At 33.4% G+C, this 18,883-nt stretch overlaps 1 protein-coding gene across 1 annotated transcript; it reads right to left on the reverse strand.

Moving 5' to 3' along the window:
* Window positions 1-722: 722 nt before the first annotated feature.
* tmprss15 (transmembrane serine protease 15) lies at window positions 723-18,552 on the reverse strand. The gene is made up of 25 exons (XM_082141235.1): window positions 17,908-18,552; window positions 17,674-17,813; window positions 16,143-16,210; window positions 15,197-15,345; window positions 14,990-15,031; window positions 13,660-13,797; window positions 11,505-11,613; window positions 11,319-11,428; window positions 11,103-11,240; window positions 9,546-9,698; window positions 9,294-9,399; window positions 7,247-7,394; window positions 7,030-7,171; window positions 6,819-6,908; window positions 6,585-6,710; window positions 5,706-5,846; window positions 5,508-5,618; window positions 5,290-5,422; window positions 4,056-4,151; window positions 3,916-3,965; window positions 3,615-3,819; window positions 3,346-3,527; window positions 1,624-1,719; window positions 1,372-1,511; window positions 723-1,013 (listed from the first exon to the last, which is right to left on the reverse strand). The coding sequence occupies exons 1-25, from the start codon at window positions 18,026-18,028 to the stop codon at window positions 834-836; spliced, it is 3,114 nt and encodes a 1,037-aa protein (XP_081997361.1). The 5' UTR covers window positions 18,029-18,552; the 3' UTR covers window positions 723-833.
* Between the last annotated feature and the right edge of the window lie 331 nt (window positions 18,553-18,883).

Consider the following 18,883-nt stretch of genomic DNA (forward strand, 5'->3'; position numbering starts at 1 on the left):
ATTTATTTCAACCCATGCAGTGTGGAGAAGCTGACTGAATATTGTTGAGTCACATTTTACTCCGGGGTTATAGTGAACCGCGTGGGTATTCCTTGTTCACCGACCCCATTGTAACGATTAATATAGAGGTGAATGATTAATATATAATTTATTGTGGAAAAAAATTATATTGCTATGTTCTATAAGAACTATTAAGTTCCCTTTCAGGATTGACTTGACAAATACGAGGACTGAGAAGAAACTGATCAGTACTAGCAGAACTAGAACTCTTGATGGTGTATGGTTACCCAGAGCCAAATTTGATTGATATTGAGGTCCTTATTCATTTAAACAGCTGTGATATTTTGAGAGAAAAGGCACTTTGTTTATTTATTTAGTTTAGTTTTTTATTTCATTTCATTTTGACATTGAAATGACCGGTCTGTGTATTTTTTTGGAGTGAGAGAAGACTCAGCTATCACAAAATTAAAAACCATTACAAAACATTACAAGAAATAAAGTCTTTATTTATGATACACTGTGAAACTTAACTGTAGCAAAATACATTAAAAATATTTCAGTAAATAATTAATCTTCAAAACACAATTTAATCCCGAATTAATATTACAGTTGTTATTTATATTTCAAAACGGTTTATAATATCACATTTGGGTAGGCTGAATATTACTGACTTGTTACTATCAAATACATTTTCCTCCATTATTCACATATAAAAAAATGTAGCAACGACAATAACGTGCACAAATCACTAGATGGATATTACAATGTCCAGAAGCTCATGGAAATCAAGAAAACAAACTATTTAAGACATAACATCAATGCGTACTAAATTATTATAACACTTTCCAGTCTGAATAGAGCCGTCGGTTCTCAACTACCCAGTCAACAAACTGACTGACGCGAGCATAAGCTCCAGGCCGCTGGGGTCGTCCACAGCCGATACCAAAAGATGTCGCCCCCACAAGAACCCAATGACCAGCCTCTTCACACATCAGCGGACCTCCAGAATCCCCCTGTCAAGAGCCCACAAAATATGCCAATACATTCAAAAAAATAATGAATGCATAAATATGTATGGAGGATTCGCTGCCTCCAAAATCACATCCTAAGTAGGTACTAAATTTGAATTTGAACTAAAAAAGGACGTTCAATGTATAGTAGTATATATAAATCCGACTTTATATATTTTTCACAATTCTGACTTTATTTCTCACAGCAAACTCGCAATTGAGAGAAAAAAAAGTCAGAATTTTGAGTTTATATGAGGCATGTGAAAAATTGTTTGTTCACTATTCTTGATCTAAATAAATAAATGTAAAAAATAAATAAATATGAAAACGTATACTATATAAAAATAAAAAATGTACACACCTTACAGGAGTCCACCCCACCCTCGGCATACCCAGCACACAGCATGCGGTCTGTAATGTTGTACTCAGGCAGCCGTTCCTGACACTGTGTGTTGCTTAGAAGGGGCACAACAGCTTCCTGTAACACATTAGCTACGTTGCCTGGAGATCAAAAACAAACAGTTTATACACGATCATCCAAAAGATTATTAACTCAAATCTGAAAGAAGGAAAAAAAAAACTGGACTAGAATGCACAAATGTGTATATCTGACCATTTTCAGACAGCAATCCCCAACCAGCAATAAAACACTTTGTCCCTTCTTCAATCTGTGCTCCAGGATCCGGGAGGCAGATGGGCTGGATGTAATCTGGAGGAAAAAACGTTTTAATCCTTGGCAAATCTGACAATAAAATATGTACAAATCATTTTACATTGTTCTGATATATATCTCTGTAAGTAGTGGTGCAGCTAACAACTGCAAAAGCCAATGAAAAAAAGTCTTTCAAATGTCAAAAAAAAAAAAGGCTACATTTTATTTATGTTTTTATTTAGCAAAATGTAATTTATCATTAATTTGCTTTTGATTTTTGTGTGAAATAAAACTTTAACAATATATTTCTGACAAACATGTTCCCCCTCATTATGGCCACCAAGTTGAGATCATATGACCATCCAATTACCAGCAGTGTTGTGGGTAACTCATTACAAGTAACTTGAGTTATGTAATCAGATTACTTTTTCAAGTAACAAGTAAAGTAACGCATTACTTTTAAAATTTACAACAAAATATCTGAGTTACTTTTTCAAATAAGTAACGCAAGTTAATTTGTCTTTGTTGAGACAAATCGAAGTGCAGAGGCGTTGTGTGTGTGTGTGTGTGTGTGTGTGTGTGTGTGTGTGTGTGTGTGTGTGTGTGTAAACATGATGGTTCTAGACTAAATGTGTGTGCATTTACTCATCTCAATTGCACACAAAAAAAGATTCAATATTTCATAAAAATAAATCAAATCAGTGAAATGCAGAATCAGAATATGCAAACCTCCAATAACTAAATAAGTTAAATAAAACATAATTTTTTATGCATTTAATCTCACTTTATTGACCAATGTACTTGCTTCTGACCTTCGATGATTTAGTTAAACCATAAGAAAAAATTATTATAGATTTTTTTTGGTTTTTTTGGTAAAGTGTTAAACTTCCTTCTCCTTCATCCTATTCTTGCGTTATCCAGAATAACAGCACCTGAAAGGTTTGTTTGAGCTGTTCCTCTACTGTACACACGTGAATCTACGTTTCCTTCAACCTGAGGATTATTATTTCACTTTTGGTGTGAAAGGGTCTTCACATTTGTCCAAAAATATAACTTTTTTGTTATAAAAAAAACAAGCCCAGCCCAGGTGGAAAAAAAGTAACGCAAAATTAACGTAATGCATTACTTTTCTAAAAAAGTAACCAAGTAACACAATTAGTTACTTTTTAAGGGAGTAACGCAATATTGTAACGCATTACTTTCCCCAACACTGATTATCAGACAATTTCAAATGCAAAATTAATAAATCATAGATGACGAAATGAGCCTACATGTACACTACCGTTCAAAAGTTTGGGGTTTATGTTTTTGAAAGAAGTCTCTTAATCTCACCAAGGCTGCTTTTATTTGATCAAATACAGACAAAACAGTAATATTGTGAAATAGTATTACAATTTAAAATAATATCTTCTATTTTAACATTTTAAAATTGTAATTTATTCCTGTGATGTCAAAGTGTCACATGATCCTTCAGAAATCATTCTAATATGCTGATTTGATGCTTATTATTATTTTTGCTGCTTCAAATTTTTGTGGAAACTGTGATAATATTTTTCAGGATTCTTTGAAAAATCCAAAGTTTAAAAGAACAATATTTATTTGAATAGAAATCTTTTGTAGCTATAAATGTCTTTAGAGTAAAACCCAAAATTTGTAGAAAAACAAAGCGTTTTGTGTACGTACCTGTGTAGTTGACAGGTGTCTGTAAGTGCATTAGGGCAAAGTCAGACTCCTTTGTTATCCTGTTATAGCGCTTGTGCATGATAATCCGATCTATTAAATGGACTTGTTTGTTAGGGTTATCCGTCCCAAACTGAGAGTGAAGACCCAACACAGCTGCCCAGTTTGACAGGTGAACATTTTTTCTACGGGATCAAAATATAATTTAGTCTCTCAGTGCATGTTTTTTTTTACAGCTACAACTACAGCCATGAATGCTGAGAAGCGCTTACCCAATAACACAGTGTGCCGCTGTTATCAACCATTCCCTGTCAATCAAACTGGCCCCGCAAACATGGCGGCCGAGCCAGTTCAGAGACACTATCCAAGGCCACGACCCTTCCTGGGAATCCTGTCCTCCCACAACTCTGCCTGATTGGTCTCTGTCCATTTCCACATTGGTCTCACTTTTTGAAGGTACTTTACGAACGCCACATGCTAAAACGCAGAGTACACAACAAGAGATGTTGAATTTGTATTGATTCGCAACACAAGAGCGAATGATACTGTACAAGCTGTGGGTTTCAAACTTACGTTGATTGTTACAATGCAGAGACACGATCTTCTCACTGAGACATACGTCACTTCAAAAAGACAGAAAAGAATTTGAAATGAGATTTTATGGGCCAATAAAAGGGGGGGTTCAGAAAAGTTAATCGATTTTTATCGATTACCTGGGTTTCAGATCCAGTGAGCCATTAGCATTCACACTTACAGTAGTAAACGGACTATCTCCATCCATAGTGATGGAGAATGAGGCATTTCCTGACCTAGGTACATCAACAAACATGTTATACTGTTTTTTTTTCACAATAGGTTTTATTTGACAAACTATTGTTGTGCATAACCCTATAAAAACTGTAAAATATTTGATACACAAATTTCTAAGATATTAAAGAAACTGTGCTGTTGTACACAATCTTCCACATGCCTTCTTTCCTATGATTTATAGTTTATACCGTTTTATCATATATAATTAAAAAATGTCCACCTTTAGGTTGTGGTACATGTGTCTTTTGCTGGGAAGTCTTTACTGATTTTTATAAAGGAAACAAGAATAACCTTTATATTGCTAGTAATATTCCAAGTCAAACACTGGACTGAAGCAACTTAGGTTTACTCGATTATCCATCTTTTTTCTTTAGAAAAATCTGATGTATCAAATATGATACATCAGGCTTTTGAGGAGAGCTTATTTGATAAGTTATCAATCATCATTGCACTGCATTATATGTTTTGCCCCCACAATAAAAACTACAGAGCTTTGATCATAAAACTAAGTATTTAAATTATAATCCAATATATTATATAAGAAAAATTTGTTATTTTTATAAAAATATTTATATATAATATAAATTATGTATAAATATATATACATGCAAATATTTCTTAAATATATACATGCATGTGTGTGTGTATTTATATATACAAAATAATTATACACAGTACACACACATATATGTAAACACAATTTTTTTATTTTGGATGCGATTAATCGTTGCCCAGCACTAATTTAAATATGATCTTAGTAAGACATATTATTGGGAGATTAACTGATTATGTAGTCTGTTATGCTTATCTCATTGATTTACATTAGAATTTCATCTTACTTTATGGCCATATAAACATTAGCCACTGCACAAAATTGCATATTTTTGGTCAGTTTGGCCATCTGAATAAAATGTTGCTGTTTTTTCATACTCCAGAATAAGTTCATTATTCTCCTATATCATACTATATGAGCCATAAAAGCCTGATGTATCAAATATGACACTCTACAAACATATGCAATTTTTTTATTACTCAAGGTTTCACAAATTAGATTTTTCTGACATTTTCTTTCATATGTCTGTCTTTATATGGTGAATATTATAATATGCTTAATATATTCGACGGTTAAGTGTTTACCTGTAGCCCAAGTAGCGGCAGAAGAAGTCAGATAGCTGAGAGGTCCAGTCTTCAGCACATACCGTGTAAAGATCATTCTGGACCTGAAGTCTCAGTCGTTCAGTTCCAGTGACATTAGCTTTTATTAAATGCACTAAAATACAACAGCCTGTGATCAGCAGCATGAACAGTGTGATTTGATTTGTGAGGTTTTGTTGTAGTTAGACTTGTTGATTTACCACAGTCGCCTTCATCGGAGCCATCCGAGCAGTTTTCTACACCGTCACACACACTGGCACTGGACACACACACTCCTGTGCCGCATTGAAACTGTCCAGTGGGACAGGGATCTGCATATTCATGAGAGTTTTTGCAGTGTCTTAGGCCATCTCCATGTTATTTTACTATTCGCATACTGTACAAAGACGACAACTAACCTGGTCGGCCAATGTTAAGGCCTGTGCTAAAGTTGGCTAGAAAGCCTCTGTCATTCCCAGAGGAGTCTGTGGAAAGCATGATGGTCACCCGAGAGGTTGTGGAAAAGAGATCCGGGAAGGAACGATCACCAGTTAGGACACCTTCAGTGACGAAACACACATTACTACATAAACATCCATTTATTTACTTTGCATATTGTGCAAATAAACATTAACATAATGCAAAAGTAATGTTATGTTAAATATTGATTGATTATTATAGCATATTATCTGACTTTCGTATAAATGGTCAATGAAATATTACAATTATCAAAATATACATATCAAAAGTTTGGAGTCAGCAAGATTGTTTTTATTTTTTTAAATAGATATAGTTTAATTCAGCAAGGATGCATTCGGCTGATCAAAGGTGTCAGTAAAGACTTATACATTGTTACAAAACATTTTTTGAACTTTCTATTTACTGAAGAAAATATTTATCATGGTTTCCACAAAAATATTAAGCAGCACAACTGATTTCAGGATTGAAAATAATAAGAAATGTTTTCTGAGCAGCAAATCAGCATATTAGAATGATTTCTGAAGGATCATGTGACTCTGAAGACTGGAGTAATGATGCTGAAAATTCAGCAATGAATAAATTACATTTGAAAATATATTAAAACAGAAAACCGATTAAATGATTGATAAAATATTTTACAATTTTAAATATATGAGACTTCTTTCAAAACATTTTAAAAATCTTACCGATCCCAAACTTTTGAAAGTAGTATATATTTTCTTTTAACTGAAAAAATGTATTGAAATCCCCATTACCTATAATATAAATGCATATATTTTTTTTTCTTTCAAAGATTCATGTCTTCCTAACAAAATTACCTAGCAACTCTGAATACGGCTCCACTCCATCCCGAATTTCCAAAATGTCATGATCCATCTCTAAAGCAACGTCTTGAAAATGCAATTGTATATTCTGTCCTTCCTTAGCATGTAAAGTCCACATACCTAACCAAGATAAACCATTATAAATTTGTATTAGAATCTTCCATGAATTATTCTGCATTCTTTATGATCATGGTTGAAAGTTAAATGAATCTATCTAGTGGCACTTACACAAAGCGTCGTGTCCATAGCCATTGGGGTAGTTTGGAGAACTGAATGTTGAGTTTGACTCATACAGATCAAAGGGTCCCCCACAATCCACTATTAGAATTGAATTACATAAATGTAACTCCTTTACAATTTTGTGCTAATAAACATAGCATTTGCATGACAACAAACTGACATTATTGTGAAAAGGGTCTATTCACAGATCTTGCCTTACCTGGTATGGGAGGGGGGGTGGTGGGAGGCGGGACAGGGGTTGGGTCAGGGGGGGCCTGTCCGCAGGAACCAGGCACTATGCTGATGTCATCCAGGGCGATATCATTCAGAAATCCCGCCCTCTTCTGCGCTTCAAATACCACCTGAGACAGACAAGAAACAGGCATATGTATTTAATGACTTTTTAACCGTTTAAGTTGATTTGTACATGAACTGACCACAGCATCAGCAGTGATGTTTAGTGTGGCTTGAGCATAGTTCCAGTTGTCACCATAGTTCCCTTCTTTCTGGAAGAGGACCGTGGCGGATGAGCGTTCCTCTGTTGTGACCGTCAGACGCCACACCTCCTCCCCGAACATATGGTACCTCAAAGAGCACAGGTACATTCATCAAATGCTTACAGGGGAGTTCAATCCCTTGTGAAAAAGAAGTACACCAAAGCATACTTTTAAGTATGAAATAATATACTTTAAAAGAATATACTTAAGTGCTAATCGCTAAAAGAATGCTGAAAATGCTAAACTAAAATACACTTTAATGTAATTTCTATCGAAACTTGCATGTCGTGCATTTAAAGTCCCCTTGTAGTCAATGATTGTATCCCTTAAAACTCATCTTTGATCACCAAAATGACATTTAAATGTTTTATTTTCCTTGAAAATGTTTTTCTTTATGCCTTAAAATAGCTTGAATGTAACTCCATATACCCTTGCCTCATTTAATATATGCGGTTCTATGAATATGCAAATGATCCCCGCCTCCACTCACTCACACCAGCTCAGAGATCCACTGGTGGTTGATCACACGTCGACCTGATTGGTTACAAGGTGACGTCAGAAACATCAGCGATTTCAAACAGTGTTTTTTAGACTGTCTTTGGTTCACTGCAGTTTTAAGGAGAAAGTGTGGTTTAATAAAAATAAGTGTTCTTCTATTGTATTCGGGTCAGTTTTGACATGGAAGAGGTACATCATTATTATTTTTTTAATCCATAGTTTTTAGTACGAAGATCAATTTTGTACGTTTGTTAAGATTGTCAAGATACACTTGTTTCTGATTTTTTTAACAAAAAAAAATTAAGAGATACAACCAACTAAACTGTTACACTTTTAAAATAAAATGACAAGAACAAATTAATGTCTTAATGTGTTTGTAGAGCAAAAGTTCATAGACCGAATAAGTCTAAATTTGAAAAAGGAAAGAGGGATTGGGGGGAAAAAAGTTCACATTTCACTTTGCTGCCACCTATTGATAAACCATTGCAGCATGAAAAGGAGATTCAAGCTGTTTATCATCATCATTTTTTTTTTTTTTCATATGAAAGTAAAATGTCATGCAAGTAAAATTAATATATTTTGTTTGAAAACAGTTTTGAGCAGTCACGAGTTATAAGTTTCAATTTATAAGTAACATCATAATATGAGAATTACCAGTATGAACTATTTCAGTTAATGGAGGTCATACTGGTAATTCTCATTATGGTGTTACTTATACATTTAATCTAATGATATAGTCAAATAAAATTTCTCATAAATACTGATTAAAATATATTTTCTTGCACCATTTTATTTTATTTTTTGCTTTATTTCTTGAAAAAAGTTTACATTTCAAAGAAGTGTATTCATTAATAAAAAGGAATAAATAGCATGAAAAAAAACAAAAAAAAACATGGTAACATTCAAAATGTCAAACCTTTTGTGCATTCACTCATTAATGAGAAGTTACTGATTAGATACAATATGGTTTTAGTTGAAAAATATTAAGTTATGATTGTTTTTTTGTTTTTTTCTGTTATCTCTGTAAAGCTGCTTTTAAACAATCTGTATTGTAAAAAGCGCTATTTAAATAAATGTGACTTTTATAAGCTTTCATTCCACCGGGTCCAAACAGACCCTGGAATGCAAAAGGTGTATGCAGCTTTTCATGCATTAGGAGGGAAAGGACACCAAAAGATTATTAAAAAAATTATTTAAAATGTTTAATTTGGCATTTAAGTACACTTAAGTGGACTTTTATTTCATTAACATTATAATATCTGCAAGTACAGTTTTTAAAAATAAACTTTTAAAATCTGAAGCACACTACAAGTGCACATTCAACACAATTAAGCGCACTTCTTTTTCACAAGAGGTGGAAACATACTTGACAACTTCTACCATGGCATCATCTTAGCCCATTTTAATTTGCATTTATAAGACACATTTTTAGAAAAATGTGCATGTATAAGCTGAATGTTTCCAAACGTTACCCCTGATAAAAACTTACCAGAATTGCAGACACATTGATTCCTTTAAAGGAGTCAGAGGAAGACTGTAGATACGGAATTTTTTATCCCAACTTCCAGGAGTCCGAGGGGTCACAATGTAGTACCCTATGAGATAAAAATCGTAAATATCATCAATCAGAAATCTAAGTATAATAAAACATTAGACAGCATACATTTTCAAGTATTCGCTAACAGCAGATAAATTCTATGTATAGTATTTCATTGCATAGCCATAGTGTATGAAATGGCACCTGATTGGTTGTTGCCCATTGTGTGATCAAAGCTCGGGCCAGTGTCTGGTGGAGAGGTAGCGCCTTGTGCTCGAATCCAGTCGCCATTGTCATCAAATTCTTGCCTCCAGAGACACAAGTCCTCTTCAAACGAACAGTTTATCTTGTTTTCATCTAACAAAAACCATAGAGTTCAATAAAACTTCAATATGACTTTTTTTTTAAACTGAAATAAAAGTTAGCATTTTTGCACTTAGGAAGTTTAGCGATGGTCATGTTAAAGCCATGCAGTGGTGTAGTTTTAGATAAATTTAGCTTTACATCTACCGATTGTATTTAGACTTTAAAATTCAGTAGTGTTCATTTGGGAAATTTATCTAGAGGAACAGAATGTGTAAGAATCATAATCATAATCCAAAAGCAATAATCAATAATCCAATAATCTGCAATAATCCAAAAGCCAAATGGAAGAATCCTATGGGGTTTTTGTCGAGAGAACCAGGGTGACGCTGACTACAAAAATACGTCATCACTGCAGCACTCTATATGTGTTGTCAAAAATATCTATATTTTAGTATGTATTGATACTGAAATATCTAAAACGGTTCCAATACTCCTTTTCTGAAGTATCGACAGGCCGATACCAAACTGCGCGTTCTCACTCTCTCTTCTTTCCGACAGCGAATCGACACACATCCGCATCCTCTTACTCACTCGTCTCATTCGCAACGGTTTAATAGTGCTTGTATTGTGCATAATTTGAGTCATTCTTGCAGGTTTTGAGCTCACACCAAAAGCTTGCGAGAACCAAATTGACTACTTTTTCGTGGCTTATTGCGCTTAAACGGTCAAATACATACAAAATTATGTCAAAATGTCTGTCTTTCTGAGTATTCAGGTAAATGCAGTCAGTTTTGGAACGTAAATAGTAAAAAAAAAAATTTATTGCATGTTGTGTAACAGTATATTGGATCTGTGCATAAGCTCTTAAAGTGACAGCAGCCTAATAAACCTGCTTCTGACTGTCATGTTAATCAAAGAACAAAAGACAGAGAGAAAATCATCTTGACTGAGTAACTTTTGTAACTTTAATAAAGCATTAATCTGCATTTAACTTTTTACATTTGATTACTTTAATTTCGGCAGTATTTCTTACCTGAATACTACTGTTAGACCCACCTGAAAAACTTAAAGCCATGTTTACTTAATTTGTCTCTTTATGCTATTGTATATTTGTGCTATCGTTTGCAATTTATTTATTTGTTCTTATTTTATTACTGATTCTTTACTTATGTAGTTCAAGCAATTCAAATAAAGCCTCCCTGTGCTGAGTGTAAGCTATTGCAACAAAATTACCCAAATTATCAAAAAAGTATGAGATAATAAACTATCTGTATGGCGGTATATATGGCAGTGGTATCGAACATTGAAGTTGGAAATTCCAATATCGTGACAACACTACTCTGTATGCCTCTGAATAAGGTATTTCCACACCATTATTAAGTTGAACGTTCCATAAATGTTCAAATAACATTGATTCAATGGCATTTATGGTATTTTCGGGAAATCAATACCCACTTGAGAGCTCACTGATGTTCTCTGCCGTGTAAGTAGCATTGAAGCCTTGAAAGTTATTGATGTAGTCTGCGTTAAACTCAACAGTGGCTTCATGAGATAATAGCCAGACGTCCCCTGGTGACGTTCCTGAGAGAGAGTCTGAAAGACACAATCTGATGTCAAGACACTACTTAAGAAGTCAGAAATCTTAATGTAACACTGTTTGTCGAAACCCACATGTCAATGTTTTCATAGGGCCGGTGCCCTCATATAGCTCCAGAACGTCAATATCTTGTTCCGTATGGAAAGTGTGAAAGACTATTTTTATGGCCATGCCCTCAGTCACTCTATGGGTGAAATAAAAGACTGTATGAGTTGGTGAAATCTCAAAGTATGTCTAGATGTATCTGATTATTGTATTACCGTATAATCCAGCGGCAGGCGGTGGGACTGTCATAGACCTCTGGGAAGTTTTTAGAGTGGAAGGATCCAGTCGAACCAAGCAGGAGAAACTGGCCATCACACGTTGTTGCTATGGAGTATGAAAGACACACAATACTGTATCTATCACAATAAGTGCATACAGGGCTTGACATTAACACCCGCCAAACGGCCAAATGCGTGTGGATTTCCGCAGTGGCGTGTAAAGCAGTCAGTCCTACTAGCCACTTTAGCGGGTTGAATTTTATTACATAATATATACCTTTTTTCAATTGTAGTCTTTTAAAAAGGTATCTGAAATAATAAACAAAACTAAATCAAAAATATAGATTTTTCGATACATATCGATACTGAAATATCTGCAACCCTTCCAATACTAATTTTCCACAGAACAGATACACGATACCAGCTGCGCTTTCTTGCTCTCTCTCATCTCTCCGACAGCGAGTTACACACACACCCGCCTCCCCTCACTCACTCGTTTCATTTGCTCCGGATGAATATTGTTTCTGTTACAGGGCTTGAATTGCGGTGTGGGATTTCGTGTATTGAACATAATTTTACTCATTCATGCAGATTTTTTGCTCCCACCCAAAGTGCACGCACATAAAGCCTCCTCTCAGTACTAAATTGAGTTATTTTTTGCTACTTATTGCGCTTAAACAGTCAAATACACACAACGTAATATAAAAATGTCGGTCTTGGTGAGTATTCACGTAAACACTAAGTTATGTTTTAATTGAACGTTAACAGTTGAGAAAGAAAAACGCATGTGTAACAGTATAATGGATCTGTGCGTCAGGTCTTAAAGTGACAGCAGGTATTATGAGATAATATAAAAAATATCTATATGGCAGTTTTTCCTCTTGATATCGATTAGGGCTGTGCAAAAATATATATATATATAAAATGATAATTTTTTCACGATAGTGTATCAATATTCCAACCTCTACTATCGATACTTTAAGAATTATTATTTTATTTTTAACGGGTTTAAAATTCCTCTGTGTCAAACAACTGTGTCTACAAAGAGAACACTTGTACTTGCATAGCCGACGTGTGTGTGCACTTTGGTTTAGGGGTGTGCGATATCAAGATTTTTGATCATGGGCGATTCAAATGTCTCCACGATCTGCTTTTGAAGAAATATCGTAGTATCGTGTTACAGTGCATTCTATCAGTTGCAGTTCTGGCGCCTCCGTCTCAATGCGACGTACATTCACATCACATGTTAAATACTGTGCTAATATTGTTAAATATGTTCTCACAAGGTTTACATAATCACAGTTGGTTATGTCTAAAGTGATAGAAAACGTTTGAGAGGAAATTGGGTGTGCGTCATATGCGTGTATATTAGATGAGTCGGATGCCGGTCTTAAAGTGACAGTACCCTAATAGTAAACATGCTGCCGCTTGTCCTTAAAGGGATAGTTCAACCAAAAATGAAAATTCTGTTATTTAGTACTCTCTAATGTTGTTCCAAAACCTATATTAATTTATTTTCTTGTGCTACACACAAAAGAAGATATTTTGAAGAATGTGGCTAACCAGACAGTTGCTGTTCCCCATTGACTTCCATAGTATGAAAATATATTATATGGAAGTATTATATGCAACTGTTTGAATACACAATCATTAAAATAACTTTTATTTTCAACAGAAGAAATTTCAGTTTTATAAATTTTGTGGGCTCTTCATTTTAAGTTAAAAGTGTTCAGTGACACAATATGCAAATAGCTTTGCTAATAAACTGGAATGGAAGTTTTTATTTTTCTGATGAGTTATCAATATAATGTGATACACATACCACAAAGCAAGTTGTATTTTCAAATATAAAAAAAAAAAAAAAATTAAGTATTGCAATATATCGCATCGCAATATATCGTGATATATCGTATCGTGACACACGTATCGCGATATGTATCGAATTGTGAGCCCCTTGCCGATACCCAGCCCTAGTATCGATGTCAAAATTGTGGCCAGTGAAAATGCTTAGTGACAAGTAACTTTGGAAAACCATTAGCCACAGTGGCTGGTGAGCAAAAAAGTTAATGTCAAGCCCTGAGTGCATATTTTCAAAGTAAATACTAATATTTTAAATAAAACATATAATATTAAAAGGGTCATAAATACATACCACAGACACTCTGATTCTCATCTGAGCCATCAGAACAGTTTTGTATTCCATCACAGAAGTCAGTTTGAGAAATACATGTATCGTCAGCACATGCCTTCTGTCCATCTGGACAATTCACTGGAGTGACTGTGGGACGATCTGTTAGAAAATCAACAGAAAATCTGTTATCTTTCACAAATATGCAATATGAATAACATTAAAAAATAACTATTTTCTGTTTTAATGCATTTTTTCAAATGTAATTTATTCCTATGATGAATGATTTTCAGCATCATTACTCCAGTCTTCTTCAGTGTCACATGATCCTTCTGAAATCATTCTAATTTGCTGATTTGGTGCTCAAGAAACATTTCCAATTATTAATGTTGAAAACAGTAAATCATTTTGAGCAATCCATGATACAAATTTTTCTGGGATTCTTACTGTCACTTTTGATCAATTTAATGCTAAATAAAAGTATTAATTTCATTAAAGAAATATTCCTGAGCCCAAACTTTTGAACAGAATATATACACATGAAATACTTTGTGTGACATGTTTCGCCATGGAATAATTTTTTTTTTAAAGATAGTTGCGACTTTTTATCTCACAATTCTGACTTGTTATAAACCTGCAATAGCAAATTATAATGTCAAAATTGCAGGATATAAACTCGCGATTGCGAGAAATAGTCAGATTTGTGAATGACTTTATTTGTTGCAATTGCGAGTTTATATCTCAGTATTCTTTCTCAGAATTGTGAGATATGAACTCGCAATTGCAAGTTATAAAGTCTAATTCTGAGGAAAAAGGTCTGACTTTATAACTCGCAATTGCTAGCTTATATCTAACAATTGCAAAAAGAAAAGTCAGAATTGTGAGATGAAAAGCCGCAATTAACTTTTTTATTTTATTTTATTCAATGGAGGAAACAAGCTTCCATAATTTTTTATGCATGCAGCTTTAATAAGCTCAAAATAATTAAGAGATTACATGGAATTCGTCACATTTGAATTCTGTCAAATTCATATGTCACACTGAAGGACCATTTAAAATGGCACAAAGGTGATTGACAATTGTGAAAATGTAAAGATTCCCACATTCCCTTATACACTCATACAAATGTATTTTAAACAAAGATTTTGGTGTTGATACAAATTTTTTTTTAAATCCATGGACTTTTATATTACATTTTATATACACATTTGTTTTAGCTTTTCATAACATGAATTAAATACAATTGTTACAACTTAAACCAGAATTGACGTCTGTCACTGTTACCATGTCATGATGATCTCACAGCACACACTGCAATAACACACACAGCAATAAAATCTAAAACATAACCCACCTGGTTTTGTTGTAGATGGTCTCTGGGTTGATGTTGATTTATCTGAGGGTATATATTAGAAATGTTATACAATCAACTGAACAATAGTTCAAACGAATTGCCTATATTAAAATGAACTAATTAAATTAAGAACATATGGTCAGATGGACCAGATGGACTTCAGATGACTATGAAACTGTAGATATGTCTTTTTATTGATGATATTACCTGAGACCTGCACACTGCTGATGTCAATTACGAGTCCATCATTTCCACCTTCCCCCCGCTGTAAACCATCTACTAACTGCTCCCGCGCCGTCTCAGAATCTAGAACACCTCGGAAGAGGACGTCAAAGTGCACGACCACACTGCCTTCGCTGAGAACAGGGGAAAAAACCAGACATAAATCTGGTGACAGACATTGATACTACTTGAGAAGCACAACTATATAAAATAAGATATTTTTAGAGAATATATCCTTAAAGGGATATATTATATATTTTTATATACACACCATGTAACTTTTTTCGTTCAAAATTGACAAAATGTATATAAAGAGCGAGTACACCATCAATCCATCTTCCAAACCATGTTTTTGTCTTATCCTGAATCACTACACTTCACTACATGCCTATGATAAATGTTTTATTCAGAATTTCTGACTATTTTAGACCAAGTGGGACGCCAAACGCTGATATCTATTTTAGGAATAATAGGCGGACGTGTTATAGATGGACTAGCCTATAACATGTTTGTAGGTATTTCATAACCTCAAAAGCTGTCAAATTTTTTAAACATTTATATTTCTGATTTCAAACCCCATCTCTAGACCGTGATTTTGCCATGTAAGACATGTTCCTGGATCAACATATTTTATTGATCCTGGAACAAACCCAACCCTACCCACAACTTCTCCAGACAATCAGAGGGAAATGATAGGCGAATAACACTGATGTAGAAGCACCTAACCCTGGTTTTAAGCCTAAACTTGACATAAACTGTAAATCTGTCCCTCAAATCTGATTGGTTGATTGGAATAATGTAGATGTTGATCCTGGAACATGTTGCACTTGGTGAAATCTCTAGAATCCAAATACATACACATTACATTATAGATTATGAACTTTATTGCTGTCTTTATAGCTTAGGGGCTTTAATATATATAAAGTCTCACCTGAATTCATTGACCTTGGAACTTCTGAACTGCTCCTTAAGGGAAGTAAGACTGTAGGCTTCACTGATCTGCAGGCAGCAATACACGGAGAACACAAAATCTGCTTTATCACACTAAAATACTGAGATAAAACATATTTGTAAGCCAATAACTTACAGAATGAAATGGTATGTAACATAACACACTATATACACTGAAAAAAATTATTCGTTGAATTTAATAAAAAAATGATCGTAAGTGGTTGCATTAAATTGATTTGACCTACATTTAAACAAATGCATTAAGTAAGTAGAACTTAATCAATTTTAGTTCAACTTAATGCATTTGTTTAAATGTAGGTAAAATTTATTGAATGCAACCACTTACGATCATTTTTTTTATTATATTCAACGAATAATTTTTTCAGTGTACAAATGTTAGTCACAGCTGTTGAACATGAAGTTTGATTTGCATTTAGAGTCACATAACATAGATGTGTTAAAAAATCATAATATAGCTTTTTGTAACCATTACAATGATTTATCTCATGAAAATATGCTCACATTTAAAATTATATTTTACATGATTAAGCTTATTTTTACTAACTATTAACATCTTTATATTTACATTGTGGCATTTTCGAGACAAAAATTAAGTCTAATTTATGTAAACTTTATCAAGCAATTTCTACTGTAAACAATTCATTAAAATCAGTCTTAAAGGTTTTATAACAAATACGACACATGAACCATGATTTGTAAATAAATGTATGGTAATTTCACAATATCCATTTCACATTCATTGTACAAAAATGTTTGTACATTTGTAAATGTACGTTGTGAAATAAACAAACAAACAAACAAACAAACAAATATATATATATATATATATATATATATATATATATTAGATGTGATTAATCTTTGCCCAGCACTAATATAAATAATATAAATAATATATATGGTAGCAACGATTAATCGCATCCAAAATAAAAGTTTGTGTTTGCATAATATGTGTGTGTGTACTGTGTATAATTATTTTGTATATATATAAATAAACACACAAGCATGTATATATTTAAGAAAAAATGTGTTATCAATATAAAAAATATTCATATTTATAATATAAATTATGTATAAATATAGTATATACATGCAAACATTTCTTAAATATATTTTATATATATATATATATATATATATATATATATATATAAATTATACACAGTACACACATATATTGTGTAAACACAAACCAAGCACTAATATATATGAAATATGTATGAAACCCAAAAATGAAAATACTGTCACCATTTACTCATGTCATTTGAAAACTGTATGACTTTTTCTTCTGTGGAACAGAAAAGCAGATGTTATGTAGAATTTATGTCTCACTTTCACAGCGTGGAGAGCAAATGGTGAGACTGTTATTCTGCCTAACATCTGAAAGTAAGTCATACGGGTTTGGGCTGACATGAGGCTGAGTAATTTGTATTTTAACTGTTTTTTAAACCTTCCAGGAATAATAACTATGAAATAAATGGCTAATTCACCTTCTGCTCAATGTCATATGCCAGAGCTTTAAACTGTGCACTGTTTAAGTTCAGGAGCTCCTCTGTGAAAACCGTTCCATTAGAGATGACGAGTGTCCCAGTGAACTCTGAGCCGGTTTCCTCTCCTTCACCATCTATAGCTTAAAAAAATAAAATAAAATGAAACAGGGGTCACTACAGAACATCGTAAGTATTCAGTATTATTAATCTGAAATGGAGGTAATAGTCTCATACCTTTGTTGTCCAGTGCGAGCCAAGTTACGACACTTAGTCCCACGCAAACCACAAACAGCACAACAAACAGTGTTGTGAGCAGAACCTCCGTGGACGACAAACGACAACCTCTTCTAGACATTTTTATAGACAAGTGACTGACTTACGAAGACTTAAACACTTTCCCTCAGATGATAAACCTCCAGCATGTCACTGGAAAGTCAGAGGTGACACTGGCTTCCAGAGCTTCTAATATCCCACCTTCTTGCTTTTGTCACTGTTATATAAACTAGCAATAAATTTTTATTGAACAATAACTGAGTACCATTTTATCAGCATTTCCAGAAAACAGGAAAATACGGAAATAAACGGAAGTTGGAAGCAAAAATATAATGTTCAAACACTTTGACCTTTTCTTTCATTCACAAAAACTGTCAAATCATACCACTAGATTTCCACAATCCTAATATATTCCAGTGGGAAGAATCAGCATGTGCTGTGGAAACTCACCTGTCCTTTCCATGTTAACCTTCAGGAAGAATCCTACCACCTTCTCCTTGACAAACTACAGAATTTTTGGTTAAAAATCTCCATGGTTAAGTCGTCAACAGAACAGCAAGATTTCAAATGGGATAAACAAAGCACCACAATAGACAAAATACAAAATATACAGATTTTTTAAGTATTCAAAAATAGTCAGAAACAGTAATATTGTCCATTATTCTTACTGTTTGAAAAAGTATTACATTTGAAATAGCAAGTTTGAATTTATTTTTTTTACATTTAAAATACCTGAGCTTTAAATATACATCATTTTTTGATCAATTTATTAAGAACTTTATAATTATTTATTTATTATAATGCTATAATAAAATTTGATCATGTATTAAGAAAAAGGTTTCATTACTTAAAGTCAAAAACAGTAATATTGTCAATTATTATTACTGTATGAAATAGTATGTATGAAATCATATATATATATATATATATATATATT

This window comes from Leuciscus leuciscus, assembly GCF_965113295.1.
Source record: "Leuciscus leuciscus genome assembly, chromosome: 16".
NCBI lineage: Eukaryota > Metazoa > Chordata > Actinopteri > Cypriniformes > Leuciscidae > Leuciscus > Leuciscus leuciscus.

Excerpts from the sequence above, each read along its gene's own strand:
- tmprss15 (XM_082141235.1), bottom strand. The coding sequence starts at position 18,028 with ATGTCTAGAAGAGGTTGTCGTTTGTCGTCCACGGAGGTTCTGCTCACA. Across the intron at positions 16,211-17,673 it reads CATATGACATTGAGCAGAAG|ATCAGTGAAGCCTACAGTCT; the intron begins GTGAATTAGCCA and ends TGCTGCCTGCAG. Across the intron at positions 11,241-11,318 it reads CCCTATGAAAACATTGACAT|ACTCTCTCTCAGGAACGTCA; the intron begins GTGGGTTTCGAC and ends TGTGTCTTTCAG.